General features: G+C 36.1%; 1 protein-coding gene across 2 annotated transcripts in view; it reads right to left on the bottom strand.

The window, feature by feature from the left end:
- Positions 1 to 12,263, bottom strand: part of LOC306999211 (3',5'-cyclic-AMP phosphodiesterase 4B-like) — a 49,892-nt gene extending 37,629 nt beyond the window's left edge. For both annotated transcript variants that reach the window (XR_013797770.1, XM_079613728.1), the window contains exons 1-2: positions 12,145 to 12,263; positions 2,554 to 2,679 (exon numbers count right to left, since the gene is read on the bottom strand). Coding sequence is in view for 1 of the 2 variants with exons in the window: in XM_079613728.1 (XP_079469854.1) it covers positions 2,554 to 2,595 (42 nt within the window). In the remaining variant the exon portion in view is untranslated. The remainder of the gene's footprint in view (positions 1 to 2,553; positions 2,680 to 12,144) is intronic.

Here is a 12,263-nt window from a genome sequence, read left to right as displayed (position 1 = left end):
ATTGATTGGACAAATACAGCTCGCGGCAGACATGCGACCTGTTTGTCCCGCTGCGGAAATGTCCACAGTTGTAGTTAACAAATAATACGGTGAAAGAATAATATCCCTGTTTATTGTACACTGTAAACATTTCCTGTTAAATTTACAGTAAAAAAAACGGGCTTTTTTTTTTGACAATGTTTCAGATTTTACGGGATGGTAACCTGGTACCTGTATATTATACAATTTATAACTTTGTATTTCATTAAGTGAGATAATTTGAATGTTAATAATTTCATAACTGATTTGCACTGTTATTGAACTGAACTGAATCAACACTGAACTAAAATGAGCTGGATAATGACACCATTGTCTTCGGTAAAGCTGCTTTACAGCTGAAATTGAATTTGTTTCATGATGAATTTTGCAACATTAACACTGTTGTTTTCCTGTTTATTAATGTGAATCTGCTTTGAAACCAATTCTATTGTATAAAGCACTACCGGTATATAAATAAATGTGAGTTGACTTGACTTATATACTTTATACTTTAATATGCTCAACTGGAACTTCCCAAATTAGCTTTTACATTAGAAAGCCTCATGGTTGCCCTGGAACGATTGTATAAGGTCCTATAAGCGCAGTATGAATAGTGTGCATGTTTAAAAAAACATTTTTACATCGGAGTGGCAGAAAAGCTCAAATTCAGCCTCCACTCTCTAATCAGATGCAATTGTTCTAGAGAAGGATTTCAATGAAGAGGGTTATTGCTGCCATAGACTGTGCAGATGTGGATGTTAATCATAGGCAGGAGAGGTGAGGGTCAAGCTTTCATTGAGTGATAGCGAAAAAAGGAGAATAGCCTTTTCCGACAATCAATATCAGCCTCATTACTTTACTTTATTGTGCACATACTGTACTTGCAAACAAGTGAAGCTACTGTTCCTCTCAGTAACCTAATCCAGAACTTTGTGGATGCTCATGAATTTTCCATCTCCAAAGTCTTTGCTAAAAGCTACCTCAAATTAACAATGTAACTGCTTTTGTTTGTTTGTTTATTTACTTTTCAAAGACAAAATATTGGCTAGGAATATATAAATGAATAAAATACTGAGTACAACTTTTTTTAAAGGTCATTTATGTCATTTCTGTGTGACTAATGCTACACCAGATGGAGAATAAATAACCGTTTACCCAAACACTTCCAGTGCTGCTTCCACCAAACCTACAGTCACGTTAATCATTTTTTCAGACAAACCGTTTGCTCTGTTTCAAAAACATGCCATGGGTTGAGCCAGAAGCTCTGGGTTATTTAAATAAACAGAGCAATGTCTTGAAAGCATCACTGAGTGACAGTTTTAACAGTCTGAGAAATCAATACAGTTGCCTCTGCATAATAAAGTCAGCATGAAATCACTTTTGACCAAAGAAAAAAAATGGTCTTCACAATCTACCAAAATCACTCAAGTCCTCCACTCCAACCTGAATAAATGTAAAAAAAAAAAATGCTAGACGAACATCCAACTAAATGTTTAAAGTCCCAAACCTTGTAACCAATCAGGTCAACGTGTGATCGTCAGCGAGTGGATCTCTGAGGTGGTGTGAGTGAGTGGAGGCGGGGCTAATTTACATATTCATAGAACCACGTATACTAAATGAGGCAAGGATGTAGAGTTAGAATCAATCTATTTTAAGGCATCAAGACAATTTTTTCAAGGAAAATCCACTTAAATATGTCATTTTGGTGATCAAAGATGAGTTTTACGGGATACAATTATTGACTACAGGGGGACTTTAAAAAAACGTCCCATGAACGATGTATAAATAATGTTTTTGTGCTAATGTTTTAAGAACATTATTAAAGACCAGATTAGCAAACATTCTATTAACGTTACTGGGAGCACTTTTCCTAATCTAATCAATTTCTGAAGGACAAAAGTAAAAGAACCAAAATGGGCAGTGAATGCAGTTTCTTTGTCTCTACGATGACTTATCCTAACCCTAAATGTAGATGAAACACTAAGGGGAAGAAACACTTCTCCTTTAAACAGAGTGTAAATAATTATAATTATAATTAAAAGACTGTAAAACGTTCAGCCTAACCATCAGAGTTCAGGTAATTAAAAACATGAATAACACAAATGATTGACTCCCTTTTTTCATCTCTGTTCTGTCCTTTCTCTATTAAGGTTTTATGGTGCCTGCCATCTCTTTCCATGTCCCTCATAAATAGCTATTAATAATATGTGTATGCGTGGGTTTGTGTGTGTGTGTGCGTACTTAATTGGTTGTTTATGTTCTTGTGGTCATGCTTGCCTAGAGCTTGTTGATTGTTTTAGTTCTTTCTCTTGAAAATCGAAGAGCATAACATGTTATTGCACAGAAAACCTGGCTGTATCTCTTCATGTAACATACTGTATGTGTAGTTAACAAAGGGCAAAAAACCAACAAGTGATTTTGTTAAACGTCTAAATAGAATTGGCCTCTGTGTGTGTTGGAGTGAAGAAAACAGAAAAATCCCTGCGTAGCATTATCTTCTATTCATGTTTAAAGCGCAACAGTAAAATGTCTCACATCAATAGGTGTCACTGCCAAAACACTCCGGCTCTTCCTCATGTTCTCAGCCGACAGCTACAGCTCAGAAGGTTCTTCTGTCTCCTGGGACGCTCCGCCGGCATACAAATGGACTTCTGCTGTGAACTGTAGCCAGAAGAAGAAGAAAAATCATTAGCATAATTCTTCATCAAACCCTCCACTGGGCCAATTTACAAATTAAAAGTCACTAGTGTAGTGTCTCAGTTTTGATATTCATTTATTGTGTTAAATAACATGAAACTGCAAGACAATAAACATCAAATTATAAACATTAGGACGTACTGTACTATCTCACAAGAATAGTTCTAAAAAATAATAATACTGTATTTCACATTGACTTCATTCAAAAATACAAAATAGCACACAGTTTCATTGTACATTGTAGGTTTGTGTAGATTCGTTTACTGAAATACAAAAAAGAAACTCAAAATAAAAAATATGTTTAATATATTTTTAATGTTAAAATAACATTTTGGGTGTTCGATATTTGGACACTGACTGACACCAAACTTATTCTTGTTTGTTTGCACGTGATAGCATCTGTCCTCACGTTTCGATAAATTGCTTGTCACTCTTTCATTGGTGGAAAGTCTAAACAATATCTATACTGCAAGACAGCAGCTCGATGAAACAGCAGTGGATTGCTCAGAGAAATAGGATAATGACACCCATTATAATCAACAACAGAACTGAGTGTAGAAAGCTTTGCTGATTATAATAATGGGTGTTTATTCTATTTTAGGCTCTTTACTGTTGCACAAAGGCAAGCAGACCCATGTATTGATCAATTGTGTAAATGTATTCCACATTTTTTTTTAAAAGAGCGTCTAATTAATGTCAGTAACTGTAATCTGACAACATATTGAAAATCACACATTGGGTGTTAAATTATGTCATTACAGATGAAAACCAAATGAACCACCCGCCAAGCACCATTTTACAACTGATTTGCACATGAGCAAATACCCTATGTATTGCATCTTCTGGCCCAGTTGTTCAAAAAGTTTTATCTGGATCAAAATGATCTGGATTTGAATATCCCATGTTTTGCTATCCAGGATCAGACGATCTCTTAGACACAACACATACTGATGGTTTGATCTAGATCAAAAACAAGACTTACATGACCCAATTTCAGAAACCGTTGTTTTTTTAACAACCAATTTTCAAGACTTTATCCAATTCGATAATCAAAATCTGATCATATATCTTTTGAACAGCTGTGCCCAAACAGTGAATATAGTGCATGGCATAGCTGAATCATTCATATGTGCATTGGAGAAAAGTCCAATATAATTTTTTTTTTTTTTTAAATAAATGTTATATCTGAGGAAGGTCGATTGATCAAAACGTTGCACATAAAATTTCATAATGATGCAAGCATTTATATTTTTTTTATATTGGAAAAACTAGGCCCAGCAGATGTCTAATGTCTGGCAATGTCTGGTAATAGCAATCAGGATTGCTAATTTTAACTAGTTTTAGTTTAGTGAGTTAACATTTGACTAGTTTCAGCTAGTTATTTAAACTTTTCCTGATCTTAGCAAGCTAGTTAACCTTAAAAAACGTTAAGCAATCTAGCTAGGATATAGGCCCTTTGCACAGCTGCACTACTTCCTGAACTTAAGCAGGGTCCTTTGTTTCCTGTCTGCCAGGATTGGCCAAACTGATTAATCCAGGTGTGTCTGACCAACAACAATAATCAGACACACCTGGATTAATCAGTTTGGCCAATCCTGGCAGACAGGAAACAAAGGACCCTGCTTAAGTTCAGGAAGTAGTGCAGCTGTGCATAGGGCCTATTATAAAGCTGACTAGTTAGTTAATTTAGCTAACTTAATTTCAGGTATGATGGAAAACATGGTCCCATTATGGTCATGGTCCCTATATTTGTACATAGATTTTTCTCTGTGCACCTGATGTGCACATGTGCTCTTGCAATAACATGTTTCCATTAAGTCCATGGAAGGGTGTCCCTTTTGGCTCATTAGCATATTTTTTATCTTTCTGTGATTTACCAAAGCCCATGGACTCCACAAATGCTGGCTCTAGGTAGACTACAGTACGGCCCTGTTCCAAATGGCACACTTCATTTGCACTTTCGGTCTTGTGGACTTAAAATGGCTCTTCTGAAACCTTAAATGACACATGGGACACCCTACAGTCTCATGGACTTAACGGACACTGATGCGAGCTCCGAAGCAGACTTCTTCCCGACGTTTAAAGCAGGGCTACCTCACGGAAGTGCGGACTCGTAAGAAGACCGCGAGTGTTTAGGGTGCCATGTGGGACAGGGCCATAGAATCGCAAGAGGACTGCAAGGGCGTTTGACGGCATTTTGGGGTTTTATGTCTGATTGTCTTATATTATTTGCATACAATCACTGCTCAATTATCTTTTTTTGGTTTGCTTTTATAATAGAAATAGAACAAGAAGAAATAGACTAATAGAGTTGAGAAAAATTGTGACACTAATATTGGGTTACTTGCAATCGTTGCATATACAGTAGTTTGTTAATAATCTCTGCATATCCTTGTAGCAGATTTCTTCAAGCTTGTTTAGGTTAGTCAGATAATGACAGTGAATCACAGTCTTCAAACGGTGCCATAACAATGTCTCATAATTGGCACCGAGATCAGAAGTCTGACTGGAACACTGTATGACTTTGTGTTCCTGAGCCACACCAGATGGCCCTGTCCCCTGCCTTTGAGATCCCCGTCCAGCTTAAACATTTACCTTTTTCCAAGCATCTTTTTTTTTTTACCAACTAAGGCAAGGAAATACTTCTTTTGCCTGTACTATATTTTACCTGCATACATTTTGCACGCATTCATAATTAAAGAGGGCCTAATATGCCCTTTTAGTCTTGATTTTGTTTTGAGGGTCTACTAGAATAGGTTTTCATGCTTGAATGTTCAAAAAACTTCACTGACCTTGACTTGATGTATTTTGGGCTGCAACCACACTGATTTATGACTGTAAAATAACAAGGCACGATGGTTTAAAGCTAGATAAGTCTTTTTAAAGCAATATCCCATGAGCAAAAAGCACGGCTGATATATGGCCATAACACACTCCTGCAAGTATGTAAATAAAACAAGGAATAAAGGAGTGTAACAAAGAATCTCTTGTGTGTTGTGCTAGTTTAAAATATGAGTCAGAGCCTCCGTTACTAATTCGAAAGTATCTAGTTAGAACTAGCAATGACACCTTGGGTCATTGGTGTAACAAGAAAGCAGCACGATTGTGTGATAATCCTTTTATACAACAGTTCATTAAGCATGAAGTTAATATTCTGTAACTTACATTAAGACACACAATTGCTAGTTACAGTACTTCATCTGCTTTTGCAAGTGAATGATTCAAGAACTACTTCACCAAAGTTTATTTTCGGGCATGAATCAGCATTATTTTAACGACTAGGTTGAATGAATGATTCAATGGCTCACTCATAAAGATATCTACTGATGTAACAATATAAGAAGAACTCACTGAAAAATTCCAACCATTAATAAACAGACTGACAGTCTTTCGGCTACTAAAACTATGGGGAAATATGTAGTTTAATTATTTGTAAGTGTCTAAGGCAGTGGTTCTCAACCTTTTAAAAAATATTTTGGTTACACTTTAGTTTAGGGTCCAATTCTTACTATGAAAAAAACCCCTATGTTTTTTTTGCCGCAGTAAACTCCTTATTACTGCTTATTGATAGTTAGTTGTAAGTATTAAGGGATGTGGAATATGGTCATGCAGAATATGGCATTAATATGTGCTTTATAAGTATCAATTAACAGCCAATATCTTAGTAATATGCATGCTAATAAAAAACTAGTTAATAGTTAGAACTGGATCCATAAACTAAAGTGTGACCAATATTTTAAAAATAAAATGTTTAAATCTTTGTGCTCGGCATTACTAGGAAATTGTGTATCCTATTTATGATTGACACACCAATGGAGTTTTATAGCAATTAACATAACTTTTCCAAATCACACTTTTAAAATTTTAAATAAGCTTTAAAACTTATTTTACAATTAAAATTATCCAGGATTTCCGAACCCTGGTTCTTCAGTGGTTGTTATTGATTTTTCGTTGTATACTTGCTTATTTAAATTTTTGTTTTATATCTTGAGGCCCCTTTGGACGTTTGTTTGAGAGCCTCTGGTTTGATTGGCAGCTAGTTACAGTATACAGTATTACATTATATTGAGTGGTCAACCAACCCTTTCACAAGTAAATTGACTTGGTTTTCCTACATTATCATGTGCATCATTACCTTCAATAAAATTCAGGGTTTCATAATACAGACAGATTGCCTAAATCATCAACGATAATACTGTTTGCCTTCTATTTGCCTTTTCCAACCCAAATAAAGTACTTGAAGTTTAAGGTTGTGTATATAAGTAACGAGGTCTTGACGGATCCTCTCTCACTTGTATGCAGTTGTTATGCACTAGGTGAAAAATGATTGCATGGCCTCTTGTGCAGAACCTTGATTAGCCAATTTACATTTCTGCTCCACACTTTCTTATTTTTCAGTTTCTTTTCCTCATCTTTCTCTAATTTAGTGGTGGTACTCAATTTGTTGGACAGATTTCCCTAAGATAAAAGATCAGTTGATGCTAAATTACAACAGAACATAGTTTGATGGATTCAATTGAACTGTAATCATGTGAAGGGAAAGGTGTGCACAGGTAAGCTGGGATGTGATTATCTATGTTTTACATTTTAATTTCTCCAGCCACCACCTATACTGAATATAACATTTAATATAAAGCCATCAAAACTGGTCATGTTGGCCAATATTGCTAACACAACATGTGATGTTTTGATTTCACTTTAAGCAGTACAGTTGCCTTGTCTCAGAAAATCCATAGCTGGACACCCAAAGTTCACATTTTGTGTTCCGTATCCGCAATACAGACGTGTATTGTGTATTGAGTCAGACGCAATATGTTATCTGAGCTGAAACAAAGACTCCATGGTGCTCACCAGCTCCACAATCTTATCACCAGAACCAGCGCTTGTTTATATCCACCTCCTGTCCCACCACTGACCTGAAATGAAGCACGGGTTATGTTTACTTGGTCGATAAAATAATGTGTCCTGGCTTTAATGTTTATGTATGGAGGAGAGCAAAATATTTACAGATGTAGGGTCTCAGATATTTGTTACTTCTTCAGTTGGATCTATTTATTTTTGTTCCGCCAACCGTTTTAATGCCAGACAAGCTCTTGAGAAGCAGGGTTTTTAATCTCCGAAACAATTACTTGCATTAAATGAGTGTGACACTGACAATACAACCGACTCCATTCCTAATGGACTGCGAGTTACGCTGAACCCTGAAAACGACATTCCAAAACAACACTACTGGTCCGCCATGTAGCGTGACGCCTGTAACTATAGCAACGCGGCCCTCTTAACCTTGTATAAAACGTAATGGCATGTCAAGACTTGAAAGAACAATTAAGAAGCCACAGGTCACTGTTTATTACAACATGAATTACTCAATGATTTCCACATCCAGCATGGAGCAAACAATTAGCCCGTTAAATTGATTCCAGGATGAAACTGGATGTTAATAACAACGAGGCACAGATTTGTTATTGTAACTATTGAATTTGTTACATTTCACAAAATTGGTGTCGAAAAAAGTATCGTTCAGGAACCGGTTTCGAAGTCAAGGTATCAGTATCCACATGTTCAAACTGGTCCAATTAAATAGTAAAATGAATCTATTGCACCCATAGTAAAAACTATGGTATGAACTCAGATATGATAGTCACTGCCCAACTTGCTCACATTATTTAACAAAGATGGCTAAACAACATTTTTTTTTATCCAATTGGTATTTTAGCTTAACCATTTGGGAGCTGAATAAAAATCGCTTCATATTTTTTGACAAATAGACTAACATTATGTGTAGACGAGACACAATAAAGTGATCAACAATTAAAACTATTTTATGTTCACCTGTTATCTGTTTTTTTCTTTCATTTATTTATTTTGTTCTTTAAATAATATACTTTTATTCAGCAAGTTTGCATATTTTTTTTTCAAAATGGCAGTGAAGACATTTATAATGTTAAAGGATAATTCCCGGTCATGTTGGAAGTTACCGAGCTGGGGACTATTTTCAGGTGCTTCGTCATATCATTACGCCTGCACCCATGGTACAGCCGCACAGTTCCTTGATTCTTACGCCGGAATGAGAGTAAAACTCAACTGTTTTAACTCTGGGGGAGTCGTAAAATGAGCCTATTTCCAAAAAAAGTGGAGTATCCCTTTAAGCAGCATTTATATTATTGTTATCAATCTTCACAAACTATTGTAAATTCAAACTTGTAATTCCTGACCTGAAAAAAAAAGCATTAACCCCAATTGAAGGGGTGGGGGGTCGGATGCAAGGACTCCTTGGTGGATAGAAATCATTTTAAATAATTAAAATAATTTTTATTTACGCACGCACGCACGCACGCACGCACGCACGCACGCACGCACGCACACACACACACACACACACACACACACACACACACACACACACACACACACACAAAAGTTTGGGGTTGATATCAATGTTTTATATTTTTGAAAAAAATCAAAAACAGTACAAACATTAATATTGTGATTGTGAATTTTCTATTTGATATATTTAATTTTAAAAATGTATTTTCCCCCTGTGATAGAAAAGCTTAACTTTCTGCAACTTAATGTATGTTTACTTTCTTATGATTATACAATGTTTTGTTCGAGATTTGTTTACAATCCCAACATGGACCCCCTGTTGAAGCCCCAGACTAACTGTAATATCCTGTGGGCAAAGGCAATCACAAGCAGATTAGCTAATGTCTCTCACTGGCCTGCAGGACAATCATTGGCTCTGTGCTGTAAACAGTCTCAGGACAACACAATGTCACGCTATGCTATGCGTACTCATTAATGTACTCACAATGCTCAGTATAATTATTTAACATCACTGTCTATGTGAACTATACAATTCACTGGCACACTGCGACAACTAACAGCTAACTAACAGCCTCTGGGGTTGCCAACTCTTTGTTTCTCTATCTACATTAATAACTTTGATTTGTTCCATGTCACTATTGATTCGGCAGTTATGTAAGAATGACATAATGACATGAAAGAAACAGACTGTCCATCATGTAACACCAAGCTAAACAAATTGGGGAATGATAGCTCAAAAGGTCATATCAGATAAATGCACTGTTTATACGTAAACTTCAGACAATTAGATCTTAAAAACACGTCCCAGTTAAAATCTGCATCTATTATTTGATTGGGATGCACATGGATGTTTTTTTTGTGTGTGTGTTTTCCCCCCCCACCTCAATGGGGCCAAAACAACACTTTCCATGGAACATTTCACTAATGTTAGTGTATGGTTTCCATTTGGTTATTTATTTTGGAGTGGAACCAATATCTAACATTTTAAGAACATTCTTTTTAGGTTTTTAAACTAAAGTTCATATAACATTTTGGGGACCAAAATATGTTGGTTGTGTTTTCATTGATCTTGCCTGAAAACAAAATATACAACAAGGGCATTTGAGCTGTTCTCCTGATGTTAGTATTGCGCTCATTTGTTTACTTTTATCTAACATTCTAAGAATGTTCTTAGGTTTTTTAGAACTATAAACTAACATTCCGAGAACGTTTAGGGGACCAACATTTGTTAGTTGTTGATCTTGCCAGCAAACAAAATATACAACAAGGGCATATGCGGTTCCCCTAACATTACTATAAGGTTCCACTTGGTTATTTTTTGGGTGGACCAAATATCTAACGTTCTAAGAATGTTCTTTTTAGGTTTTTTAGAACCTTAAACTAACACTTCCAGATCATTTTGGGGGCCAAATTTTGTTGTGTTTGCATGGATCTTACCTGTAAACAAAATATACAACAACATTAGCTGTTCCCAATTAGGGTTCCCATTTGGTTATTTTTTTTTGGGTGAAACAATATCTAACATTCTTTCTGGGCTTTTTTAGGATCATAAACTATAATATATTGTCATCAATATTCCCTGAAAACAAAATAGCTATATAACACGGGCATTTGAGCGGTTCCCTTAACGCTTCCCGTTTGGTTATTTTTGGGTTATTGGACCAATATCTGATTTTCAAGGAATGTTGTTTTTAGGTTTTATTGTTAGAACAATAAACTAACATTTTCAGAACACTTGGGGAACCAAAGGGCTGTTATTTTTGTTTGCATCTATATTTGGTATGAAAAAAAGTACAGCAAGGGCGTATGAGCTGTTCTTTTTTAATTGGTATGATGTCTAACAAATCCTGTACAGTACATGTAATGATGTCCACTACTTATAATGAATGGCAGAATACAGTATCTTTAACAATGTACAAGATGTATGTCAGGGTAAGAGACGGAGAGACAGAGCTGGAGAAAATGAGGATGGGAGCTACATGGGGTTGGTGGGGAGAAGATAGCGTGGTGTGAGATGCATTTTTATTGTCCTATTAGGTTTCAAGGTGGCACCGAATCCTAGATCTAGGCTATTTCCTGCACACACACAAAAAAAGTCAATAGAAAATTCCAAGAGTAAACAGGAATTATTATTCAAGGCTACATTCCCTACATCCTACATCATTGAATTTTCCATAGAGCAAGCCGTCACAGAAAGGCTATTTTTAATGTAAGTTTGAAATTGAACATTAAAGTCCAAGTGGAGTCGATAAATCAAGTCGTCTCTATATGCCAAACTGCATGAAAAAGTTCATTCTTCAAATGTATATGGTAATGGTAGTAATGTAATAAGTAAAGTAATGTGGTGTACACAACTTTAATAACAATATTCCATATTACTCCATAAATGTGAATACAATAGGCTACTCATTGCATGATAGAAGGAATGATGGAAAGAACCAAGTATGACTTATTGTGCATATATTCAACACAGCAACGCAGTTATATTAGTCAGATAGCATGTCCATGGAATTTGTATAACGTCAATTAATATTCATGAGATTGGATGAAGAGCTTTCACACTTTTCCCAGAGCAGACAGCGAAAAGGGTATCTGGCAATAAAGTTCATCGAGTTAATTAATCAAATTCACAAACCGGTGGTCCTAAACATTAGATAAAAGATAAAACAACCGTATATGTCAGTTAAAAATATTCAATAACATGACATCTCCCGTGAAAACCCCTTTCACGATTCACTGACAGCCTGCGCGTGCTTGTGCACCGTTTGAACAGGTCTTCTTCATTACACCAGACGATATGAACTTCAAACGGCCTGGGATTTCCATATAGTCCAAATATTTAGTCATTTGATATAATTGTATCGGTACTTTAACAGATCACTCTTACATGAACGAACGATGTCTCGTTAACGGATGCAACTAGCAACATCTGCCTACACAGTCACGATGATCGCCAGGCGATTCAAGTCGTAAGTCAAATGCTTAGAAAGCGACAATGTAATGTTTCTCCTTTGTCAATGAAGTGCACGAACTAGTGCACGGTTGCATCGTTGTATGCAACGAACAATAGCCCGCGAGACCGAGAGACCCGTGCAAACTTACCTTATATGCATGCGCAGTCGTTTCGAGATGATAGTCGCCGATGAACGAATACAAACGGCGTGAGAGCAAATAAAACAGACCTTTCCGTAAACCCCTCCTATCCTATTGCAAGTGGTCAC

The sequence above is a fragment of the Phoxinus phoxinus genome (assembly GCF_949152265.1).
Source record: "Phoxinus phoxinus genome assembly, chromosome: 5".
NCBI lineage: Eukaryota > Metazoa > Chordata > Actinopteri > Cypriniformes > Leuciscidae > Phoxinus > Phoxinus phoxinus.
This window is presented reverse-complemented; position numbering and strand designations above follow the sequence as displayed.